This window comes from Esox lucius, chromosome 20 (assembly GCF_011004845.1).
Source record: "Esox lucius isolate fEsoLuc1 chromosome 20, fEsoLuc1.pri, whole genome shotgun sequence".
In the NCBI taxonomy this organism is placed as follows: domain Eukaryota; kingdom Metazoa; phylum Chordata; class Actinopteri; order Esociformes; family Esocidae; genus Esox; species Esox lucius.
The window spans coordinates 29,652,139-29,678,741 of record NC_047588.1 but is presented as its reverse complement, the minus strand read 5'-3'; the positions used below and the strand labels follow the sequence as shown (position 1 = coordinate 29,678,741).

Here is a 26,603-nt window from a genome sequence, read left to right as displayed (position 1 = left end):
TCTCCTGAGAAAAAGCCAAGACCATGTACTGTATCTAGTTCACTTACAGCATGATACAGTCCATCAACCAGACATTTGTTCAAGTTTTTAACTAAAGACTTCCTAACAAGCGTCCGATCAAATTCATATAAAATAACCTTGCAAAAAAGTACTCTATGATTTTCACATCTTTATACACCGATCAGCCATAACATTATGACCACCTGCCTAATATTGTGTAGGTCCCCCTTTTGCTGCCAAAACAGCCCTGACTGTCGAGGCATGGACTCCACTAGACCTCTGAAGGTGTGTTGTGGTATCTGGCACCAAGACATTAGCAGCAGATCCTTTAATTCTTCTAAGTTGCAAGGTGGGGCCCTCCATGGATCGGACTTGTTTGTCCAGAACATCCCACAAATGCTCGATTGGATTGAGATCTGGGGAATTTGGAGGCCAAGTCAACACCTTGAATTTGTTTGTGTTCCTCAAACCATTCCTGAACCATTTTTGCTTTGTGGCAGGGCGTATTATCCTGCTGAAAGAGGCCAATGCCATCAGGGAATACTGTTGCTATGAAAGCGTGCACATGGTCTGCAACAATGCTTAGGTAGGTTGGTATGTGTCAAAGTAACATCCACATGAATGGTAGGACCCAAGATTTCCCAGCAGAACATTGCCCAAAGCATCACACTGCCTCCGCAGTGCATCCTGGTATCATGTGTTCTCCAGGTAAGCAACGCACATGCAACCAGCCATCCATGTGTAAAATAAAACGTGCACTGCGCCAAATGCCCGTTTCCTAGTCCTAGTTATCTTTACACCTCTTACGAATGATGCCAATTCCAGGCCTAGTCGCAAGAACTACAGTCTTTAATTACTCAACACTGTTGCAACTTTTTATGAAGTTAAAGTTAGTGCAAATGGTGCCATGTGTTCTCCAGGGAATCGCACCCAGCCGGCCATCCATGTGATGTAAAAGGAAATGTGATTCATCAGACCAGGCCACCTTCTACCATTGCTCCGTGGTCCAGTTGTGATGCTCAAGTGCCCATTGTAGGCTCTATCAGCAGGGGTCAGCATGGGCACCCTGACTGGTCTGTGGCTACGCAACCCCATACACAACAAACTGCGATGCACTGTGTGTTTTGACACATTCCATCTCGTTGACACATAGAATCATTAACATCTTATGTGACTTGTGGCTAAGTAGACCTTTTGTCAGTTCGGACCAGACAGGATATCCTTTGTTGCTCTCGCGCATCTATGAGCGTTGAGCTCCCAACACCCTGTTGCCGGTTTGTGGTTTGTCACTCCTCAGACCACTGCTGGTAGGTTATACAGTATCTCAACAAAGTGAGTACAACCCTCACATTTTGGTAAATATTTGATTATATCTGTTTATGTGACAATACTGAAGAAATGACAGTTTGCTACAATGTAAAGTAGGGAGTGTACATCTTGTATAACAGTGTACATTTGCTGTCTCCTCAAAATAATACAACACACTGCCATTAATGTCTAAACCGCTGGCAACAAACGTGGGTACACCCTTAAATATCAATATTTCGTGTGGCCACCATCATATTCCAGCACTGCCTTAACCCTCTTGGGCATGGAGTTCACCAGAGCTTCAAAGGTTGCCACTGGAGTCCTCTTCCACTCCTCCATGATGAAATCACAGAACTGGTGGATGTTAGAGATCTTGCGCTCCTCCACCTTCCGTTTGAGGATGCCCCACAGATGCTCAATAGGAATTAGGTCTGGAGACATGCTTGGCCAGTCCATCACCTTTACCCTCAGCTTCTTTAGCAAGGCAGTGGTCATCTTGGAGGTGTGTTTAGGGTCGTTATCATGTTGGAATACTGCCCTGCGGCACAGTCTTCAAATGCAGGGGATCATGCTCTGCTTCAGTATGTCACAGTACATGTTGGCATTCATGGTTCCCTCAATGAACTGTAGATCCCCAGTGCCGGCAGCACTCATGCAGCCCCAGACCATGACACTCCCACCACCATGCTTGACTGTAAGCAAGACACTTGTCTTTGTACTCCTCACCAGGTTGACGTCACACACCCTTGACACTATCTGAACCAAATAAGTTTATCTTGGTCTCATCAAACCACAGGACATAATTCTAGTAATCCATGTCCTTAGTCTGCTTGTCCTCAGCAAACAGTTTGCAGGCTTTCTTGTGCATCATCTTTAGAAGAGTCTTCCTTCTGGGACGAAAGCCATGCAGACCAATTTGATGCAGTGTGCGGCGTATGGTCTGAGCACTGACAGGCTGACCCCCACCCCTTCAACCTCTGCAGCAATGCTGGCAGCACTCATACGTCTATTTCCCAAAGAAAACCTCTGGATATGATGCTGAGCATGTGCACTCAACTTCTTTGGTCGAACATGGCGAGGATTGTTCTGAGTGAAACCTCCCCTGTAAAACCGCTGTATTGTCTTGGCCACCGTGCTGCAGCTCAGTTTCAGGGTCTTGGCAATCTTCTTATAACCTAGGCCATCTTTATGTAGAGATGCTCAATAGGATTTAGGTCTGGAGACATGCTTGTCCATCACCTTTACCCTCAGCTTCTTTAGCAAGCTGGAGCAACAATTATTTTTTTCAGATCCTCAGAGAGTTCTTTGATGTGCCATGTTGAACTTATTGTGACCAGTATGAGGGAGTGTGAGAGCGATGACACCACATTTAACACACCTGCTCCCCATTCAAACCTGAGACCTTGTAACACTAACAAGTCACATGACACCGGGGAGGGAAAATAGTTAATTGTGCCCAATTTGGACATTTTCACTTTTGTTGCCAGAGGTTTAGACATTAATGGCTCTGTGCTGAGTTATTTTGAGGGGACAGCAAAATTACACTGTAATACAAGATATACAGTCACTACTTTACATTGTAGCAAAGTGTCATTTCTTCTGTGTTTTCACATGAAAAGATATACTCAAATATTTACTAAAATGTGAGGGGTGTACTCGCTTTTGTGAGACACTGTATATTATACGGCATAATTTGCAAACATGGCTACATTTGACATGTTATCTGTGTAACTACACTACATATTATATATAATCATTATTCATATTCCATCTATTTTTGAAAGTTGTGGCAATAACAAACCAATCCAATGAAAAACTATTAAGTCAGTTGGCAGTGGTCCTGGAAAACCAAACACTATGGTAAAATGTGAAACATCACTTAATGAGCACAATTATTTATGTCTAGTTGGTGACTCCTTATAATTAGTCCAGAGCCTGTTGATTAGATATAAAGCTTTCCTAGATCTCAGTAAAAATCTGTCATCGCGAATGGTACCACACATTTTAATGGTCTTACTACACCAATGTTTCATTTAGTTATGGCCATGTAAAATGTATGCCGTTCCAAGTCATTGAAGTTAATTTAGTATGTCGGACTGGGTATTGACAAAGTCTATATTGAATCAATATAGCTTGAGAACGTTCCCAATGGTTCTCCATGTTCTGGGTGAAGTTAGATGTATTTATAGTCTAGAAACCCACATGACAATGCAGGGCATCCCAAAACTGCCCATTCTGACTGTGTACATGCATGATTGATTTCTGAACCGCCTAGGGTGGCATTTAGAGACTACCAATCCAGTTGGTAGTCTCTCAACTTTACTTCTACTTTGAAGTAAAAAAATTGGCTTAGTACAACCCAGTTTATAAAAAAGTTGTAACGCTGCATAAAATGAAAATAAAAACAGATTGCAAAGACGTGCAAATCATTTAACCTATATATAATAGAACATAGTACAAAGACAACATATCAAATGTTCAAACTGAAAATGTTTATTGATCCTTGAAAAATATATGCCCACTTTGAATTTGATGCCAGCAACACGTTTCAAAAAAGCTGGGACAGGGTCAATGAAAGACTGGAAAAGTTGTGTAATACAAAAAAGGAATGTGGTGGAACATCTCACAACTAATTAGGTTATTTGGCAACAGGTCAATAACATGATTGGCTTTGCCAAGAAACCAAGCAAGCCTAGTTCAACCGGCCCACAGTAAAGAGTGATCGTTGCCCACGTGAGACCCGGGTCCTTAACCACTACGCCACAGAGAAATGCTTTAGCTGGGTGTCGGTATAGCCTCTTGAAATTTTGTCACCCAGTAACATCACGCAGTTTGAATATTAGGCTGGACACCATTAAGCATTGTGTTAAACTGAGTAAAGTTTCTATTTAAGTTTACCTCCACCACAAACAGCATTTATGAACTGTATGGCTTTTGCCACTGGCCATTTTAATAGCTAATTAGCCATTTGTGAATTACATTGATACAGTATCTATCAATACAATAACTGATTTTTTCATCAAGTGAACAGACAGAGAGAATCGTGTAGCCAGCGAAGTGTTTGTCTATCCTGAACAAATCCTAATATCCACCGGCAATGTTATATTTGAGGCTTTCTTTAAAGTAGCGACAGAAGGTTGTAGCGAGCTAAGTTTTTGTCTGTCCTGAACAGAGCCTAAGACATAATGTGTTTTGACTGTGACGGGAGTCCAACGCGGGACCTGTTGTGCCATAGTCCGTGTCTCTAACCACTACGCTATTTAACAAGGGTCAGTCAGTCAGACAGTCACTCAGTTAGAGACATTCTGTCTTCTAGGCCGGCTCCGCTTACGCGGTCCCAGAGAGAATGAGTCTTTCAGAAGTAAAGATGGGGAGGGAAAGACTGCACAGGCAAATAGCGCAACAATTTAAGAAAAACTTTTCTCAATGTAAAATTGCAAAGAGTTTGGGGATTTATGTTACATAATATCATTAAAAGATTCAGAGAATCCTGAGACTCTGTACACAAGGTACAAGGCCGAAAACCAATATTGGATGGCCATGATCTTCGGGCCCTCACTGCAGTAAAAACAGACACGATTCTGTAGTTTAAATCACTGCATGGGCTCAGGAACACTTCCGAATACAATAGTCTGCGAGTTAAAACTCAACCATGCAAAGAAGAAACCATTTACAATCAAGATCCAGAAATGCCAACGCCTTCTCTGGGCTCAGGTTCATTTAAGATGGACTGAGGTGAAGTGGAAAACTGTGGTCTGTCAAATAGACATTTAAAATAGTTTTTGGGACTCATGGACGCCATGTCCTCCGGGCTAAAAAGGAAAAGGACCATCCAGCTTGTTATTAGTGCACAGTTCAAAAGCCAGCATCTGTGATGGTATGGGGGTGCATTAGTGCAATAAATACAGGTTTTGGAGCCACATATGCTGCCATCCAGATTACATATTTTTCAGGGAAGGTCTTGCTTATTTTAGAAAGACAATCCTAAACCCCATTCTGCATATAATACAACAGCATGGCTCCGTAGTAAAAATGTCTAAACTGGCCTGTATTATGAAAGGAAAAATATGACAAAGAAGACCCCGAATAGTTATTCTATATCTAGCAAGAATAGAGAAACATTTCACATTCAAAACTACAACAATTGGTCTCCTCAGTTCTCAAGTGCTTACAGAGTGTTTTTAAAAGAAGAGGCGATGCAACACAGTAATAAATATGCCCCAATTCCAACTTTTTTAAAACATGTTGCTGGTATCAAATTCAAAATGGGCATGTATTTTTACAAAGACCAATAACAATTCTATGGCTCAACATATGTTGTCTTTGTCTTTGTTGTCTTTCAATAAAATCCAGGGATTAATGATTTGCACATAATTGCATTGACTTTATTAGCAGCATTTATGCAGCATCTCAGCTTTTTTGGAAACAGAATCGTACAAAATGTATCCCTAATAATGCAACATAAAGTATATTTGGTCCAGCAAAATACATATGGGTCACAACATATAATGCAGTGACACCTACATTTATCTCCTACAGATAATTATGCCATGAAAATCACCTCCATCCCTCCCTCTCTCTCCTCGAAATACATACTATTGTTTTCTTTAGTGAGCATCTGATATAAGCCAATGTCAGGGCAGCATTAATCCCCACAGCCTGTTGCCCCCCGCCAGCCAGACGGGCAGAGAAATACTAGCCTTTCGAGCACAACATTTCTTAAAACCCCTTTTGCCTCAGCCAAGCATGGCCCAGTGTTACCCACAGTGTGAATGTATTTAATGTGGCACATTAAGCATTTATGGAGCCACTGCCTGACAGCCTCAAGGGCACGACCAGACTGACACGGCAGCAGGCTACAGCCTCCAGACAAGGTGGCTCTTGAAGCTACGCAGCACAGAATAACAGCAGTGTATAACAGCCTCCAACAGCCACACCATAGCAGGCGGACTAGGTTACACCTGCACATCACAACAGGAAGGCTGGTAGGATTCTGCAAGCTACCATCTATCATTTAATAGCTCTGTCTTACTGACAGAAATAAAGACAGATAGAGACAGATAGAAACAGAGATAAGGAGAGAGACAGTGATAGAGATAGGGACAGAGATAGAAACAGAGATAGGGAGAGAGACAGTGATAGAGATAGGGACAGAGATAGGGACAGAGATAGAAACAGAGATAGGGAGAGAGACAGTGATAGAGATAGGGACAGAGATAGAAACAGAGATAAGGAGAGAGAGTGATAGAGATATGGACAGAGATAGAAACAGAGATAGGGAGAGAGACAGTGATAGAGATAGGGACAGAGATAGAAACAGATAGGGAGAGAGACAGTGATAGAGATTGGGACAGAGATTGGGACAGAGATATGGACAGAGATAGAAACAGAGATAGGGAGAGAGACAGTGATAGAGATAGGGACAGAGATAGAAACAGATAGGGAGAGAGACAGTGATAGAGATAGGGACAGAGATAGGGACAGAGATAGGGAGAGAAACAGTGATAGAGATATGGATAGAGATAGGGACATAGATAAAGAGAGAGACAGATTTATAGTTCCATTTCTGTGGCTGTTGTAATGGATCAGATACTGACTAGTTAGATCAAGTTAATGGACTAATTAGAATACACATTTCATATAATTAAAAAAAATTACAATGCATGAACATGCTGACTGGTGTAATTAAAGGTACGTGCAGACAGACAAAAGGGTAGGCTGACTGACCAAAATACAGACAGACGTCTCTGGCTGGTGCCTGCAGATTGTCAGTGTCTGTGTCAGTGTCTTGGGTGGACGAGGACACTGATTATGGAACTATTAACTACATACTCAGAATGGCTAATAATCTCTTGACAAAAAGCTAGTGTTTTTTGGGTCATGCCTTCTAGGATGGATAAGGTTGTTAAAAGCTCCATCCACCAACACCAACACAAGCTGCTCTTCAAAGTGAAGAGCAGCTTAGGTTTTACACTAATAAAGTAAGGATTCTTGGCCGCATTTTTTTTTGTCTTGTGATTAGGTTTAGGGTAAGGATTACAGTAAGTATTACATTTAAAATTAGGGGCCAGGATGAAGGGCAACATTTGTTTAAGGGTACTAAATTTACACACACTTATGTTGTAATATCCTTGTGGGGATCCAAAATGTGATTTCCAGTCAACATTCTACTATCTGTAACCTTTGACGCTAACCCGTAACCTAATCCTAACCTTACTGCCAAAAACCCAACCGTAAACCAAATGCCTCACCCTTATAATAATCTCTTGGGGACTGGCAAAATGTCTACATGAGGGCAAATTGTTATTGTTTTACTATAATAGCAGTGAATATATTCTCCACCAGGATAGCAAAATACATGCTTGCATTATTAGCAGGAAGTACATACACACATACAAGGTCAACAAGAGAAGTAGACCGGTGACTGTGTCAAGGTTCAGATGTGGACCAGTTTGAAAACTGAAACACAGAAACAATCACATTGACAGACATGCAGACAGTCAGGCAGACAGACAGTCAGGCAGACAGACAGTCAAGCAGACAGTCAAGCAGACAGACACAGGCAGGCAGACACACAGACACACTAGCACATAGACACTTTGACGGAAGGAGGGCAATGATAATGAGGCCAGGGCTGAAAGCAACTGTTTTTGGTGAACGTAACAGGGAGGTATGAGACACACATAAGGATGGTACCCGGGGGCAGTGAGAGAACAAATGGTGAAAGGAGAACGGACGCAGCTAAAAAAGGTGAGACGTGGAATGGTTTAATCACATAGAAAAGAGATCCTACACCGTCAGTCATAACACAAGATGGAATCACACAGATCCAAGTCAAATGGCATTCCCAATCCAATTAACTTGTCTCCTCATACAAAAACACGTTCCAACTGCATATGTTATGAACAGATGAATGACGTGACAGCTGAACACAGAAGTACCTGTCCACTTCTTTTTCCTTTTAATGGCATCAAGTCCTTGTTGTTTCTTCCGTTGCAGTGGAAGAACAATTGGAAACCACTTTTCTGGAATGTCTTTAGGGATAGTCATTTTTTCTCTATCTTTACCTAACAGCAGAGGGTTTTCGGCTGTTAGGTTTCCTCGGTTCTGTTGAGCATCTTGCGCAGACCAGGACAGATGCTGTGTCCAGTCCCGTCCGTGTCTCCGGTTAAAGATTAGCAGCGTCTCATCCCATTACCACTCCAACTTTCTCTCTCCCCCTCTCACTCTCTCTCTCTCTCACTCTCACGTTCCTTTGCCGCAGAAACGCTGAGGTCATTTGCTGTGCTGTTGTACTGTCAGCTCCACTCTCTATGATGCTGTAAGCGGAGACTTCATGTTTCTTTTACTGATGCTGACTGGCTACTAACCGAGGAAGTAGCATCCTCTTCATCAGAGCATGGACAGTATCTAGATCACCTAGACTAAACATTAATTATTTAGAGAGCTTTTGAATGTTCTAGAACCTTCAAAGTAAATGTCTCTGATTCTGACGATTCACTCTATGAATGTGACATCAAATTCACAGTAATAAAAAGATTAATTTTATGAAATCCAACATTTGAAACAGTATATTATAATTGCACTTCTGCATTCCTGTTTAGTGAAGCTGATTTCTTGGAAGTCTCTTCCCTGGCACACAGAACATAAACAATGCCCTCTTCAAAACAAAAAACCGTCTGCGCCAGTCATCTTAGCTACTATGCTGCTTCTGCATTACATAATCTCGAAGGCAGTCCATTTGCCGAAGGTTTGAACCAATAGCAGGCTGTCATTGACGTTGTCAGGGCAACTGCCTCTGCAGGGCTGTGAGAGATTCAAGTCATGGGGGTGGGAGAAACTGGGCTCCATCTTGGATCTAGCCATGATGAGGAAAATGCAGCTGCGCAGGCATACGGAGACAATGTGGCTCCAACAGCAATCCAGTTGCTTGAGTGTTCTTAAGGAATGGAACAGGGAAAGACACTGCAGCGTGGAGAGGCGGGGAAAAAGGTGACTGGGCACATGCTGCGCTGTGTGAGGGGGGTGTTGTGGCATTTGTGGGCATGTCCATACTCCTAAACACACACCCTCTAATTAACACATTTACACACAACGGAAAACACACATCAAAACAGGCTCCTCTGGCTTAGTATCTGCCAGGTCGACCGGGCCATTTAAAGTGAATGGCAGTATCAGTCTGCGTTTGACCTTGTACGTAATTATCTCACTCTCACTCAGTGATCTGAATACAGAATCTATCTGAACAGTGGTCTGAATACACTACTACTGTATCTGCTGTGGCACCAGGACCAAGCCTGTATAACAGTGACCTGAACAGTAATTAAAGGCTTAGCTCAGTGAGCAGACTTCCAAAATAGTTTCAATTATTGGCTAAATCAGGTGCATTAGTATAATGTATCATGATTATTTGAATGTGTTTTTCTTTGTCTGGTTGTTGTTTAGCTCTGCCAGTTCTAAAGAAATAAAGCTAAAGCTCTGTAGGAAACGGAAATAAATATGGAGGGGGCAGATATGGACCTGAAAAGCAAGCTGTTGGCCATTATAATGAATTTTATTTTAGTATGAGTGGTACTTGAGGGGAAAAGTGACCTAGTCAGTGGACCTATTCAAGGTTAGGCTAGTCGAGATCTGAAGACTTCTGTAATATGTTTATGGTCATTGTTAATACAGACATATGAAATCTGAGAGGCATATTTACCAATTTCCATTCAGAGACAAATGCCAGTACCTCACATTGGCTAACATTAGTTAGCTTGCTTAAAGCATGTACTGTATTACTATACCATTGGGTCTTAACAATGAACTTAACTAGCTAGCTGGCTATGCATGAATTAGGAACACGGATTGGCTTTCAGTGCATAAACTTTTAACATTATATTTAAAATAAATACATGGTAGCTTTGGCAAACATTCTACAGTGGCAAACAGATCACTGGCTTTGTAACTATTAAGCCAGGCCGTGAAACTTTGTGACTGATTTACCCCAGTTTGCTTCCTATGCCAGGGTCTTGAAATTCCAGAATGTATTGAAAAAATGCAGCCGCCATTACTGCTTCATTCATACTAAGCAGGAGCCAACAGAATTCTGCTGATGATGAAAAAGCTATTGTTGCTCCATTATAGTTGTCCCAATGGAAATTTGGTTTGACACATGAAAAACATAACACATGAACCTGCTGTGTAATATTTCTCACATAATAAATATTAACTTCGTACAATGCAAAATGTCCTTCAACTTTTGTGACTGAATCTCTTAACCAAAATATCAGATGCGACAAAAAAAGTATTCAGCTGCCACTGCGGTTGCCACGGTAACGAAGTTCATTGATTAAAAACATGGTACACTTAAGTATGTTATCATACATTTCTACACTATTGCCGATACGTGAACAATGTTTCCCACTTCCTTTTTATCGTACATCCTTTTTCTGGACCAAATTACTGCTGCACACAATACCACCATGACTAGTGTGAAGTGGCTCGACTTTTCCGAACTGGTCTCAGGTAAGATGGCGGAGCCATTGAGACGTCAGATAGAACTATATGTCCCATCTATGCTTTATATCTATGATTTCACCTCTCTTTCTGGTAGCCCAGTCTAGCTGCCACTGTGTGTGGTTCAATAAAATAGAACACAGCTACTTAACATGACAGAAATACTTTGAAAACAGCCTATGGTACATTTTGTGTGATACCGCAACTTGTATACTTATACTCAGGGGTTTTCACCAGACCTGGGCTTTCGGGGCTCTAGCCACAGATGTTTTTTGGTCAGCCCCGAGTGATCTGCAAGCTGACATATACACACCAATGGAATCAACATTTGCAAGGCGAGCCGACAAGTGCTTCATCAATTGTGACTTCTGCATGTGCCGTGTATCAATTGCACAGGCTCGCAGGAACGACCGCGTCTCCATCAATGGAAATAAACAGACATTACGTTGTAGAAACCAGTGTTGCCAGATATCGCTAGAGAAACAAGAACCGGGACCAGTGTTGCCAGGTTAAGCAAAACATTTCTAGCACAACGACTGCTCAAAACCAGCCCAAAATGCCAGAAAACTAGCCCAACTTTTGTTGCCCCCCCCCCCCCATTATAAAACTTAAGATGCAGTATAAGACTGTGAGGCCGCGGATCCTTCTGTAGCTGACGTCTGACTTTGAGAACCGCATAGAAACACAAGATATAGCACATAAAGACAGAAATGGTGCGGCAGTGAAGTTCAGAAAGTAGCCCAAAAACCCGCCACCCTCTACCAATTATTTTTCACCCAGCACATTGTTTGAAAAGTAGCCCAATTTTTGTGACAACCGCCAATATGGCAACCCTGATCCAGACAGTCAAAACAAGCAACTTGGAGCTACAAAGCCCCCAAAACCAACGCTTTTTACACAAACGTCTACAATTTCAGTTAGAGAGCCGGCTGCTCCATCGGGGCAGAGTACCTGATGTTCAGAATGTTTTATTGCCAAGTAAGTTTCACAACATATAAGGAATTTGTTCATTACTAAGAAATAACTAAAAAATGTAAGGTGCAAGATTGTCCAGTTAGGGGTTGTTTATGTACGTGGGCAGGGGTAATAGATTTGTCCAGCTGAGGGTTGTGTGTGTATGTCAGAGAGGGTTATAGATTTGTCCAGCTGAGGGTTGTGTGTGTATGTCGGAGAGGGTTATAGATTTGTCCGTTGAGGGTTGTGTGTGTATGTCGGAGAGGGTTATAGATTTGTCCGTTGAGGGTTGTGTGAGTATGTCGGAGAGGGTTATAGATTTGTCCAGTTGAGGGTTGTGTGAGTATGTGGGGAGCGGGCTATAGTCAGATTGGTTCCAGGGGCTTGTTCATGAGGCCCACTGCTGTAGGAAAGAAACTGACGTTGAAGTTACGCTCAAAATCTTCAAATGTAACTTACAAAAACACTTAAAGATGGGATTATATTTCAAGCCAACATTTCTTTCACTAGCTTACTACATAGGTACTATATTTCCATAATGTTTGTAAACACATTGGTGGTGAATATAAAACGGAACTGTGTTTGCCGTCGGTTGCAAACACAAGTTGATTGAACGCACCTCTAGCCACTGAACAAATTTGGGGAAGGGAAACAAGCACAGCCAGCAGTAGTCAGTAGCCCAGGTGTACAGTACTCAGAAGAGTTAGGCAATAGATGGGGACTTTATAGCTTTTATTAAAAACTAATTCTTAGTTTTAGTGTGAATCATGGTCAAAACAAAATACAAGCCCAAATAAGAATGTGCACTTCGGAAGTAAATCCAAAAAAACGCAACCAGCGGACAGACAATATTTCCAATATTTCCTTTTTTTCCAGACAAAAAAGCCCAGGGTGGCTTATAATAAGCAGACATTGCAAACCTGGTCGAAACTAGTAGGTGGAGTCGAATTTGATTTCTAAAAATAATTTTGTATTCCTCCCAATAATAATGGCGCGCGGGAGAATAGCAGTTTGTTCATTCTTCTAGAGAACAGTACAAGAGAAACAAGAAACCAAGCAAGCCTAGTTCAGCCTGTCCGCAATAGAAAATGTTCCTACCTCGAGTTTCGAACCCAGGTCACCCACGTGAAAGGCTGTGTCGTTAACCATTACAACCACAGTACACTTTCCAGGTATTAGTATAGCCTCTTGTCTCTATCAAGAAACCCTCTTTTGCCACTGGCCATTTTAATAGTTAATTGGCCATTCATGAATGACATTAATACAGTTAAACTGACTAACGTTTACCTCCCCAACAAATAGCAGCTATGTATTGCGTTTGCCACTGGCCATTTTAACAATGTATTAGCCAGTAATAAGCTTTACCGGTATCTACTAACTTACTGGAATAGTCATAAGAATTGAGCAATTGCTAGCGAGTCTGCCAAAGCTATTTCATTTCATGGCATAAGAACATATTTTCTTCTTTCATGGCAAAACAACATATTTGTTTCTTTAATTTGTGAATGACATTTATTTAACTATCAATAAAGGCGACGATAACTAACTTTTCCATCAAGTGAAAAGATGAGAGAATCATGGAATCTACCAGAAATAATTAATAAATGTCATTGCTCTCAAGAGATTTGAACTTAAATCTTCCACATGAAAGGCACTATCTTTAACCACTATGCCACGGCATTACATGTTTCAGCAGTCGCTAGACTCCATTGAGGATTGTGTTAAACTGACTAACGTTTCTTATTAAGTTTACCTCCAGCGCAAATAGCGTCTATGAACTTTGACCTACATTGGGCTACTTAGCTAGCTACAATGTAGGCTACTTGCAAACGTAGCTAGCTATTGTAATAGCTAACATAGTAGCTAATTAGAGAATTAGCTACGAGAAAAGTTTTTGACAGAGTTGAGTGTTTGGACACGTATTTGAATTGAACTTCTGGAGCTCTGTATAATACAATCCTGTAGTGAAAGGACATTACAGCAGTTCCAAATTCCAAGTGGTGGCAGTCTAAATTCCATATTAACAATAGATGTTATGTTTTGTGCAAGGCGAAATTCTGATTTCTGATTAGCCAGAATTAGTTCTAGAATGCATATTGATTTCTGATATCAGGACAGTAGAATGGACATTTATTTCTGATATACAGGATATGATGACGTAAAAGGCCGCAAATCCACTATATCTAGAAATCCTATATGGAGAGGTTTATACTTTAACCTTTAATGTCTTGTTTGTGTGATGGGGAATTCTTCCAATCTTCTAAGGTCGTTTCATTATGACAACTACATCAAAATAATTCCCCATTACTAAAACAAGACATAAACACAAATGTGACCATACATTTTGTGTGTCACACGTGCACAAATTGTGTTTGCATTCATATTTACATATATTTGTACATGCCCATGCAGGGTCAAATTAAGGCATCACATAGAATGTAAAGACATCAGGATGGGGGGTGACTGACCTGGAGGAGGGCTGTCTTTGAACATCTCCACTCTGTTGATGACCCTCCACTATGGCCCATGAGACTGTCTACCAAAGGAGCGGGAGGGGGGAGATGAGAAGGGGGGGGGGGCAGGAGGAGAAGAGTAGGAAAGGGAGAGTAGTGGAGAAAACACAATCAGGTATAATGTCAACATCCAGGGTATTCAGGGAAAGACATGAGGAAATCCATCGAATACCATCAATTGACCCAGTGAATCCCATCAATTGACCCAGTGAATCCAATCTATTGACCCAGTGTGAAATCTGTTGTTCAGCCCACCTAGCAGTGCACGCAATGTGCTGAGCATGCAAAATGAATGTCCTCAAATTTCAAATCGAATACATTGTTTATTTTAAAATGCAAGGACATTACTTCGTCAAGGCCACTAATATCTTTCATGCCTAAGCAGCTCTGAATAAGAATATCTGTTAAATGACTAACATACATGTGACAGCTGAGCAGCAGGTGTTAGTGTAAGGACCTTGAGAGGAACTGAGAGAGGAATGAATCTGTCCTCCAAACTGGAGAAAAACACTAATTCTGAACTAACCCATTAGAGAAATAAGAAATAAGTTTAGAACAAGGGATCTTTAAAAATATCGCCTCACCTAAGCTGTATCAACCGGATGAATGTGGATGTAAAATTAATTTCAACAGACTCCTCCTCTACCAGATGCACTGGTCTTGGTTACTGTTTCAAAACCTACTTTTTGTGACCCATATAAATGGCGCTACAGACCAAATATTGGTATCTACTTGGGCCATAGTGGTGTCAACATTGTGACCAACTTGGTCACAATGCTTTGACCTGATAAGGCTTCTTCAACAGACTCATGTAGGCTGTGCACAGTGTTTGTCCACATAACAATTCCACTGACAATTCCAGCATCCAAACTGCACACAGGCCATTCTATGAATGAAAAGACATCTGTTACAAGATGCAATTTCCCCCTAGTTGCAGCCGTAGACGAGTGAGAGCGTCATTTTGTCCACAGCAGTCAGTGAACCCTCAACCTTTGAAACGGTAGCCTTTGACAGTACCACAAAACCATGCTGAAGTGAATATTTTAACATCCACATTTAATTGCATGGGGTTGGGGTCTAGGGAAAGGTTTCCAGAAAGGCTCAAGTAGACAGATGATCAGCAGATGACTAAAGTCTTTGGATGCAGGGAAATTTGTGAGGAAGAGCCAAAAAGATGGCCAGTGAGTTCACTGTGCCCCTCACATCAGATACCCAGGGTACAGAAATACAGGACTCATAATTTACTGAGATAACACGCAACCACAGCAACACACACACACCGAACAGAACCTAATGAGGAAATGACATTTAGCATTAGCCGCTGCAGTCTGTGTGGCACTAGACAGTCTCTGATTCGTCTGGTCTAATTTGGTTTGTAGTTGTCTCCTCTCCTTTCCTTCAGATATACTGAAAGGAGTAAAAAAAGAAAATAAAAAAAAGATGGATGTACATATGAATGAAAAGGGTTTGGTATTCTGACCCCTATGGTTGGGTAAGGACAAGGGGAGGACAGTCATAGATCTGTTTCTACAGGCAATGTCTACAGTCCAGAACTGCTAGATTGAGGGTGGGGCCTAAATCAATAGTCCTCAGAAAGAACTGCTGTCTGGGTGGGACAGATCAGCTTTCAGATACATACACCACGCTCCATCACTATCTCTGTACATTGTGTTTCTCTTTCACTGTCTTACGCCTCTACATTCCTCTTATCTTCTGCATACCTAGCCACCTCTCTGTCACCTATTCCCGGTCTCTGTTCACACTTGGCTTTTCTCTCCCTTTATATTTAAACATTAAAACAGGGCTAGTGAATGGTTTGGGTTGAGTGCCAGACTAAACAACAATGGGATATGTAAATACTTAATGTCCCTCTCTCCCTGGCTCCTGTGGACTGCACTGCCCTTATGGATCAAGAAAGGCAAGCTGACCATAACCAGGCAGTGAGGTAGGTAGTCAGTGAGACAGGCAGTCAGTGTGGCAAGTAGTTATTGAAGCAGGCAGACATTGAAGCAGGCAGTCAGTAAGCGAAGCAGGCAGTCAGTGAAGAAGGCAGTCAATGAGGCAGGGATTCTGTGAGGCAGGCGGAAAGTGAGGCAGACAGGCATGTATTCTACATGGAAATCGTGGGATTTGCTCTGTTTGTTTTACTAGGGCTATGATAGGCCTACAATGTCTTGCTTTAAGATGGTCAATTGATTTCTAACAATTAGATTTGGAATTTTAGGACCCTTTTAAAAAATTTAAATTACGTTAGAATTTCCCTTAACTGCTAAGGTGCATATATTGAAATAAACATCAGAGATACATATGAGGAAGGAGGATACGTTAAATGTTTTGTTTAGGTAGTTTGTTTGTTAAAATAATTAACAAGCAATAACACATTTTTCTTATTTAAAACAGTGCTTAGCTTGCATTTAGATCGATTCTTAAGCTTGTGTATATTGTACATCAAAACACAGAACACTGCTGTGTTCCAGAGGCTATGCTAGCAGGGCAAGACGAAGGATGGATGCCAGTTAGAAAGGCAAGCAGAATGAGAAGCAGGCATGCATGCAGGATAGGCAGGCAGGGGACAGAGGTATAAAAAGCAGTCATGAAGCAAGGCAGTTGGAAATTATAACACCACGGACATGCTGAATATCTAATCACCTTTCTTGGCTGCTGCTCAGAATTCCATTAAATTCTCCCTTGAGGATGACAAAAGAATTTGAGGATAAAACAGATTTAACTCTGTTTCGCTATGAACTGCCCAAATCACCTAATGCACCAACAATGACTAACAAACCAAACGAGTCAAAACAAAGGTAATAGCATTTAGCCAAAAAATTATAATGATAAAAACCGAAAGCCCTAATATAGCCTATAGTGCAGTTTGCACAGTTTATTCAGGGAAAAGTTACTAGTGCAAATGAGCATAAAAGTTACCAAAAAGTTATCGAAAAACATTACATGCAAAAACGTATTCACAAATCTACCAGTAACATTTGAGGTGCAGCAGAACAATACATTATACCTGAAGCAGATATAAATAAATAACTATAAAATTAGCAATATTCACAAAAACCTGAGGTTCTTTAGACACGATTGGATAGCTATCTTAGACTTGTCGAGTACGCTATGAAACCTACCTTTTCAAGTCCACGCTAGCTACACATTTCTGACAGCGACATCCATGTGGTCTCTCTCGACAGGTTCATGCTGCTCTTTTGGGCGTGTTGGTGACAGGTCTGTCCTGGTTTATAAAAAGACACTGGGTAGTGGATGCGCGATGCTGCTACACAGACATGCTGGCGAGGTGAAAGGAGCGTCTTTTCTCCATCTAGGCAGAGCTCGAGAGAAAGGAGGGGCATATTTACTTCGACCATATTTACTTTCTTTGATTCCATCCCACCAAGAAATAGATAAATAATCTCCTTTCTTATATCGGGGAGAAATGTTATGTTTAATATAATTATGCAACAATGTCGACATCTAGCCATTAAGGAGGGATAATGTTAAGTGTATTTTTATGTCACCATAATTGGCCCAAGCCACTGGTCCTCTGACCTCATCCCCAGGATATTCCGTAGCCTACACTAAACATCACTGCGTATGCACAATAACAGAGTTGTAACACAGTGTGTGGAGGTTATTCTTGAACAGCCGCCTACTTTTTAGCCATGTGCTATTTATTATGTATCTTATAGCGCCCTCTCCTGTTGCTGGTTGCTGTCAACCAAATTTTTGAGGTTGCTTTAGCTATATCAGCGCCACATAGCTATTTTCTTCAGCTTCTAAAATTCACGTGTACACATCAAATGATGAAAAACTTCAAAACGTATTCATTAAGAACAACATCAAATACTAAAACAATCTGAATAAGGAGGATTGGACCACATAACCATAACTTGCCAGCTTTCAAAAAAAAAATACATTTAAAAGAAACTAGACTACTAAAATGCAGGAATCTGGATAAAAGAAAATTCAGTGATATGGTGGGAAGGATCAGGAGCCAGGTCAGTCCATCTAGACTGGACGCCATGTTCTGGTGCAGACAGAGCACATTGGACTAGCTGCAGTGGTGGGGGGTGCTGCTCAACAAAGAGCTGGTACAGAGCCACCCGAACCAGAGCCCCAGCAGAACCACCCACCTCCAGCACACAGAGAGAGAGAACGTAACAGTGTATTTTAAGATTAATGACTGAACTGGTGTTTTCTCACCTGAACATCTCTCCTCCCCAACCAGCCACATAGGTGAAGACCCCAGGGCGGAGGTTCAGAGGATAGCCACAGCCCCCCATGGGCAGGCCAATGACAAGCAGCCAACCATGCCATGGAGGGCCAGGGCCAACTGACACACCAGCTGAGAGGGTGTCCCTATCATCATTTTTGTTAATACAAAGATTAATTATCCATATATTTTCAATCTACAGATTCAATTATATTTTTTTGCAAATACAATTTTAGGTTCCACTGTATTTTGAGAGTCCAATTTCTTTCTGTAGATGTTCTACAGTTAGTAACACTATCAACATGCTTAGTAACAAACTTTCAACAAACTATCTGTTGATAAACAACTGCTTGCTAAGATTAGGGTTAGGTTTAGAATAATGTTTAGTGTAAGGTTTGAAGTTAGGGTTAGGATAAAGGTTAAGGGTTAGAGTTAGTAGTTAGTTAAAATTTTACTGATAGACAGTAAATACAGTTGTGCTCAAAAGTTTGCATACCCTTGGATAATTGATAATATATGTTCAATTTGTAGAGAAAATATTTGTGAGCAGGCAAAACACATTTATTTTATTTCTTATGGGATTCATATTCAACTGTAGGCTACAATCATAAAACAAAACATGGCAACAAAGAAATAATTAAATGACCCCTGTTCAAAAGTCTGCATACCCTTAGTTCTTAATACTGTGTATTGCTCCTTTTAGCATCAATGACAGCGTGCAGTCTTTAGTAATAGTTGTCTATGAGGCCTCGAGTTCTTGCAGATGGTATTGCTGCCCATTCGGCCATGCAAAGTTATTTTCTGTTCCCCATGGCTCAGAATCTTGCCTGCTCAGTGCATCCACTTGAGCGCTAACAAACTCATTGACTATTTATACACCGACACTAATTGCAATTTAAAAAGCCACAGGTGTGGCAAATTAACCTTTAATTGCCATTTTAACCTGTGTGTGTCACCTTGTGCATCTGTAACTAGGCCAAACATTCTAGGGTATGAACTTTTGATCAGGGCCATTTGGATGATTTCTGATATCACTGATTTAAAATTGAGCCAAACAACAATGTGATAATAAATGGCTTCATATGATCACTATCCTTAAATAAAAGACAGTTTTTTTGCATGATCAGTCAAATTTTCAAAATCAATGCCAACATTTCACAATTTCTGCCAGGGTTTGCAAACTTATGAGCACAACTGTAAACTGTAGAGCATCTACAAACACACTTTTGGGACTCAAAATATAGTGTTACCCAATATATGTAATATAAGGTGTTGAAGAAATAACAAGACAAAACAGTACTGATTATTTATTGGCATAAGTGTAAGACTGTTATGAACATTATGAACCTTAAATAATAGCACAGGTTATTACTTCTTTTATAGCTGCCTGTCCTACTGATTAAAGGTCCTGTTAGAGAAATATTCTCACTCAAGCCTTGAATCTAGCAGATAGCAGTTTTAAACTCCAGCTCTTTCTTCTCTGGTGCTGGGGACAGCTTCCAGTCCTCAAATCCTTCTTTCTCTGCTGCTGGGGGCAGATTCCACATCTCAACAATGGCCATGGGGTCTCTAGGAGGGTCAATTTGGAGGTCAGTAGGAAGGTCTGGCAGGTGCCATGCGATGAGGACCATGTACATACCAGCTCCAACCACCCCTCCTAACAGAGGAGCCGTCAGGGGCACCCAGAACCAGTAGTTATAACACCTAGGGGGAAAGGAAGAAGGGAGGGAGGGACGTTTCAAGGTCTACAAGTGAATAAACTACACATGTGTAAAACGCCCTGGTTGTGCATCTGCAAAGTCTGTTAACAGGCTGCCATGTGTACTTGTACCTCCCTCTGTGAAAAACAAAAGCCTAGTTCTTACCTATACACAACACATTCAACCTGCCCTGTTTTTGTGTGTGTATGTGTTAGCAGACATACGTGAACACTTCTGTGCCCCAGCCAGCGGTCAGTGTGAAAAGGCGTGGCCCCAAATCACGAGCAGGGTTTATTGCTCCACCACAATTGGACGACATTGACATGCCGATTCCTAGGACTACTGCGGCAACTATGGGCGGGATCAGGGCGCTGGGGGCCGGCCTGTTCTTTTTGTCATCCAATGGAAGAATGCAGAGCAATAACATAGCAGTGCCCACCACCTAAAAAATACAGTAGATTTTTTTGTAGAAACCAGGAAATATAGAACTCATTGTTCCAATTTTTTCACTCATTTTCATGTACGCATATTCAGTTTTTAATAAAACAATCACCCATTCCTTAATACTATATAATAGTGGTCAAAGTCAAAGTCTGACACCATCCTCCGTTCCTTAATACTGTATCAAAGTGGCCTGACACTATCATGCATTCATTAATACTATTACCATAGTGGTCTGACACCATCATCCATTTATTTACCCCGTACCATAGTGGTCTGACACCATCATCCATTCCACAATACTGTGTCAAAGTGGCCTGACACTATCATGCATTCATTAATACTATTACCATAGTGGTCTGACACCATCATCCATTTATTTACCCCGTACCATAGTGGTCTGACACCATCATCCATTCCACAATACTGTGTCAAAGTGGCCTGACACTATTATCCATTAATTAATACTATTACCATAATGGTCTGACACCATCATCCATTTCTTAACACCGTACCATAGTGGTCTGACACCATCATCCATTTCTTAACACCATACCATAGTGGTCTGACACATCATCCATTTCTTAACACTGTACCATAGTGGACTGACACATCATCCATTTCTTAACACCATACCATAGTGGTCTGACACCATCATCCACTCCTTATACTGTGTACAAGTGGTCTGGCACCATCATTCATTCCTTCATACTCTACCTGGTCCAGGAAGCTGCTGCTGAGAGAGAGGTTCTCTATGGGATATGTGGCAAAGATAGAGGCTGTCTCGTTTGGCCCATACACAGTGAGAGTTCCCCCACTGTACTCCATGATAGCATCTGTCAGTGAGAGGGAACTGGTTGTTTAGTGACAGGCATCATGGCACATTATAGTATAACTAGCTGATACGACACCAATGACTGATGTGCTGGTGTGAGAGTTTGTGTGTAACTGACCATAGTAGACCAGGAAGACCAGGCCAGAGGCCAGGTAAGCTCCCAACACTTGACACAGAGAGTATGGCACTAGCTTCACCCAGGGAACCCTGCCCAATGAACAGAAACTCAAAGTTACAGCTGGGTTCAGATGGGCTCCTACAAGATAGAGAGAACAGGGAGATGAAGAAGATCTGGAGAAGAGAGAGGACAAGGAGTGAAGAGCAAAACTATTGATAGATCCCAACTATCCGGAACCAAACTTCTCAGGAAGTTCATTGGAAACCGATTCTTACATTATACGCACATCATCGACCTACTGAAAACTAAACAAACACAATATGCTTAGCTATTGAATGATTCTGTTGTTTAAGTATATTGGCAGATTTACCAGGGGATTTAATCATGATGCACTCTCTTGGAGGGGAACTTAATCATGATGCACTCTCTTGGAGGGGAACTAGGTAAGTTAAATAATGTGTTAGTATGTGTTGGATTTTTATTTTATTTGTTGAAGTTAGAAGGTTTTACTCTGCGTTTATGAGCAGTAGGAAAGGTTGTTATCAAGTTGGTCAAGAACAGGACCATCTGTGTAGAACACCTGCTAGCTTTTATTTGAGATACAGTATGGGGTGAGAATGATGGTGGCAACTGATGTGAAATCCAAAGGAACTTTATGGCACATGATCTAACAGCACACGGCGGACTAACAGTGTCATAACCACATGACATGAATAATTAAGGGGGGTTTAAATACTGTTCTTTGAGAAAATAGTTTTACATCCACTTCGATCTAAACGGATGTAACCCATGGATGTGTGAGTGTGTTTTCCATAGTAAACTTGTAGGTCTTAACTTGCAGAGATTTGACTCTCTCCTGTTTCACCCTGAAAGATATTCAGGGTGTAATGACACTTCATACATTGCAAAAACTGTGAAACCTAACATATACTGTTACAAGACATTGACCCTAAAGTACCTCTTTAACATACACATGTTTATAGCTCTTAATGTGTTTAAGTCAGCTTGAAATTTAGTACTCTAGGAAATTATTCTCACTAACTGTATGCTTTATTGGACTGGAAATCCGTAAGAAATTGCTCAATGATCCAAATTGCAAGTTAAAAATAGTGGTAATGACTGTTGCCAGGATTGGTTTGGAACACACGGGACAGCAGGGTTTACCTGAGATTCCCATGCAGATGTACATGGCAGACATGACCCCTACAGAGAAAGACAAGTTGGCTGACAGATACTCTCCTTTAGTTTCTCTACTGGTCTTCACCTGGGCGGCTCCACCGCAGCCAAACAGCTACAGGAGAGGGAAGTGAAAGGTGGTGAAAGGTGGAGAGGGAGAGGGAGAGGTGGAGAGGGAGAGGGAAAGGTGGAGAGGGGAGTGAAAGGTGGAGAGGGAGAGGGAAAGGTGGAGAGGGGAGTGAAAGGTGGAGAGGGAGAGGGAAAGGTGGAGAGGGAAGTGAAAGGTGGAGAGGGAGAGGGAAAGGTGGAGAGGGAAGTGAAAGGTGGAGAGGGAGAGGGAAAGGTGGAGAGGGGAGTGAAAGGTGGAGAGGGAGAGGGAAAGGTGGAGAGGGGGAGTGAAAGGTGGAGAGGGAGAGGGAGAGGGAAAGGTGGAGAGGGGGAGTGAAAGTTGGAGAGGGAGAGGGAAAGGTGGAGAGGGAGAGGGAAAGGTGGAGAGGGGGAGGGAAAGGTGGAGAGGGAGAGGGAAAGGTGGAGAGGGAGAGGGAAAGGTGGAGAGGGGGAGTGAAAGGTGGAGAGGGAGAGGGAAAGGTGGAGAGGGAGAGGGAAAGTTGGAGAGGGAGAGGAAAGGTGGAGAGGGGGAGGGAAAGGTGGAGAGGGAGAGGGAAAGGTGGAGAGGGGAGTGAAAGGTGGAGAGGGGAGTGAAAGGTGGAGAGGGAGAGGGAAAGGTGGAGAGGGGAGTGAAAGGTGGAGAGGGAGAGGGAAAGGGAAAGGTGGAGAGGGGAGTGAAAGGCGGAGAGGGAGAGGGAAAGGTGGAGAGGGGAGTGAAAGGTGAAGAGGGAGAGGGAAAGGTGGAGAGGGGGAGTGAGGGGGAAAGGGCAGTGAGAGATCCCACTAGAATGGACCCTGATGGTCATGGACAGACTTTCTATTTTTTATTTTATCACTGTTGTCCAAAGAGTCAGTGGGTCATAGATCATCACCAAACCGTCAATATACATAGAGTGGACACAACATCGTTTTCTCCCTATATTAGTTTCTACTAGAAAATCACTATTTAATCATTCGCTATCTTTCAATAAGCCAGAATAAACTGACTTCACTGTTTATCTGAGGTGGTCTCTCAGTAACTGTCCTGGAAAACTGTATGTATTTTATTTAGTGTTAACAAGATAATTATATAACAAACAAAGACACATTTATTACAGCTGCAACAGTCATATAACTGATTAGATTCTGTTCATTAACTTCATTAATAAAACTCCTTCAGAATCAAAAATCCAATGCAATGTCAAATGTTGTGATATCTAACAATATGCCACTAGAATATACTTCATTTATATACTCGATTGCATATTTCATACAGCTCATACATAACATATGCAACATAAATATATAGTAACTATAAACCAGCCTAAGTCTTTAGAAGGTAAGTTACTCACCATAAGAACGAAGGTTCCGAGCAGCTCTCCCATACATTCTCGGACCATGGGGTTCCTCACTCTCATAGACCGCTTAATGTCCTTCATCTGGAGCTTTAACGTTAGACTCTTAACCCTTATTTTTCTGAACTCTGGGACCACTCCTCCAGAGGTCTCTGCCTGAAACCTGCCTTGTCTTTATCACCGGTACCTACCTGCCAGCCTGGAGCTGTCGTTCTGTCCCTCTATCCACTGTCACATCAGAGACAACTAAACCTTGACACCTACACCTGGCTGGCCTACAGATTGCCTGGTGTGCAGATCAAATCCACATCTAAACATCATATAACGCTTACTGCAGCTCACGCACCCATACACACACACACACACACACAAACACACAAACACACAAAATAACTAATGTATCAGAGCTAATCTCATCTATTAGACTTTGTCCCACCATAACTCTGAACTCTGAACTGACCAAGTTCAATATAAATCCTATTTAAAGGTCATCCTTTATCAACAGAAAACAAAGTACCTGCTTTATTTTTAATGTGATTAAAGTTTTGAGGTCCAACATCTTTATCATGTTTACAGAATTAAATTATCCATCTAAATAATTTCTGAAAAATGCCCGTAATTTAAATTGGTTATCCATGTCCAGAGTATTGTTCCCAAATGTGTAGAAATAGAACATCAACATCTAGGATTACAGTCTCGGTACCAGTCCATTAAGCTATGATTTCACTGCTTGGCATGTGATCTTTAGTATATTGTTTTGTTTTAAATTAGTTGCATTCATATTTTACCAGGTACAGTAACTATGACTGATAGAGATTGTTCTCCTTCCTGTCTCTGGGATCTGGTTACTGGTGAAATGCTCCAACAACTGAGCTAAACTGCTGATCAAAATCACATATGGCACATTTCTAGGAAAAGAACAAAAGCTTAAGAGACCAGAAGACAAGTTAGAAATTGAGCTACTAATTTGTTTAAAAGTTTAAAATCAGTGTTGAAAAAAGTTGCATCATATATCTGTTTTCTATAGTATTTTTCTTCTTTGCCTTGGTATTGGATATAGGCCTAGTTCAATACTTAATGACTGTCGTGTGATAGAGTGGTGGGGTACATCATATATCATATCTGTATAATATTCCCACCTCAGCCAACAGCTATCGCAGAATGTTAGATAAGAACTAATTGTCCTGCCAGGCTTTTACAAGTTACATGGACAGTCTGTGTGTGTGTGTGTGTCCTGATTGGTCAGTATTAGATTTCTTGCCACAGAACCTTTTGATAACTATCAAAAATAATCTCCAAGCACTTGACAAAGCAAAACATAATGATACAATAACACGGCTATAATCGAATCCGTCTGGACTGTATTTTCTTCCAGAGTTGAGGGGTTTTCAGTTGTTAAAGTGTCCAGCATAGTGACAGTCAAATGGGTGTGTACTAAAAATCTACATTTGTAGTATAAAAACAAAAGGTATTTTTTAAGCATATGGAAATGTATGACAGCAAAAACACATATGTGTCTACCTTTAACACATTTAGCAAAGCACTCTCATCCACAGGAACAGTGGTGAGTGCATACATTGTCATGTTTTTAGTTAGAAATAAAGCTACACTTCAATGCATAGAAAGAGAAACCCATGTGGTTGCTGAGGAAACAAAACGCCTGTGTCAGGATTCTGTAATCTCACTCCTGAACAAGCCCTGATGAAACGCGTTATTGTATCAAAGAGACAGATCCTACAATGCGCAGTTGGGAACACAGGGAAGTTACAAGTTGTTGTCTTTTCACAGGCAGATATGGACCGGTGATGGACTAATGTTGTTTAGTTCTTTGGGGGCGGGGGCAGAAAGGACCCAACACACCAGGAGCAGGTTTCTCACAGGTTGCCACACACCTGACTTGTCTTTCACAAATGAATCAGCAACAGATCCTTCAAATAGGTTTTGTTGCTATCTGAAGACACATGACATACCTTTTGACATATGACAAACCTATCCACACACACACGCATTTGCACACACATTTGGACAGACACAGGAAAACATGTACACACACACAAACACACACATACATACACAAACACACACACACACAGCTATATGCACAGGCAGCATAGGTAAATAGATAATACAGTGGGGCAAAAAAGTATTTAGTCAGCCACCAATTGTGCAAGTTCTCCCACTTAAAAAGATGAGAGAGGCCTATAATTTTCATCATAGGTACACTTCAACTATGAGAAATGAAATGAGAATTTCTCTCTCCAGAAAATCACATTGTAGGATTTTTAATGAATTCATTAGTAAATTCCTCAGTAAAATAAGTATTTGGTCACCTACAAACAAGGAAGATTTCTGGCTCTCACAGACCTGTCACTTCTTCTTTAAGAGGCTCCTCTGTCCTCCACTCGTTA

At 41.4% G+C, this 26,603-nt stretch overlaps 2 protein-coding genes across 4 annotated transcripts in view; both read right to left on the bottom strand.

Annotated features, from left to right (window-relative positions):
* The window catches only part of atp8b2 (ATPase phospholipid transporting 8B2), a 53,180-nt gene extending 35,597 nt beyond the window's left edge, over positions 1 to 17,583 (bottom strand). Inside the window, exons 1-3 of one of the 3 annotated variants that reach the window (XM_020041336.3) lie at positions 17,402 to 17,583; positions 16,923 to 16,960; positions 14,229 to 14,296 (exon numbers count right to left, since the gene is read on the bottom strand). In XM_020041336.3, coding sequence (XP_019896895.2) covers positions 14,229 to 14,253 — 25 coding nt within the window. In that variant the 5' untranslated portion in view covers positions 14,254 to 14,296; positions 16,923 to 16,960; positions 17,402 to 17,583. Of the gene's footprint in view, positions 1 to 8,249; positions 8,953 to 14,228; positions 14,297 to 16,922; positions 16,961 to 17,401 lie in introns of those variants that run through there. The other 2 variants (XM_013139434.4, XM_020041335.3) reach the window with 2 other exon arrangements.
* A 2,191-nt stretch (positions 17,584 to 19,774) lies between these two features.
* Positions 19,775 to 24,529, bottom strand: aqp10a (aquaporin 10a). Its single transcript, XM_020041012.3, has 6 exons — positions 24,193 to 24,529; positions 22,742 to 22,868; positions 21,578 to 21,715; positions 21,342 to 21,460; positions 20,408 to 20,625; positions 19,775 to 20,187 (listed from the first exon to the last, which is right to left on the bottom strand). The coding sequence occupies exons 1-6, from the start codon at positions 24,277 to 24,279 to the stop codon at positions 19,926 to 19,928; spliced, it is 951 nt and encodes a 316-aa protein (XP_019896571.1). The 5' UTR covers positions 24,280 to 24,529; the 3' UTR covers positions 19,775 to 19,925.
* Between the last annotated feature and the right edge of the window lie 2,074 nt (positions 24,530 to 26,603).

Excerpts from the sequence above, each read along its gene's own strand:
- aqp10a (XM_020041012.3), bottom strand. The coding sequence starts at position 24,279 with ATGAAGGACATTAAGCGGTCTATGAGAGTGAGGAACCCCATGGTCCGA. Across the intron at positions 22,869-24,192 it reads TCGGAACCTTCGTTCTTATG|CTGTTTGGCTGCGGTGGAGC; the intron begins GTGAGTAACTTA and ends CCTCTCCTGTAG. Across the intron at positions 20,188-20,407 it reads TGGGGCACAGAAGTGTTCAC|GTGTTATAACTACTGGTTCT; the intron begins GTATGTCTGCTA and ends CTTTCCCCCTAG.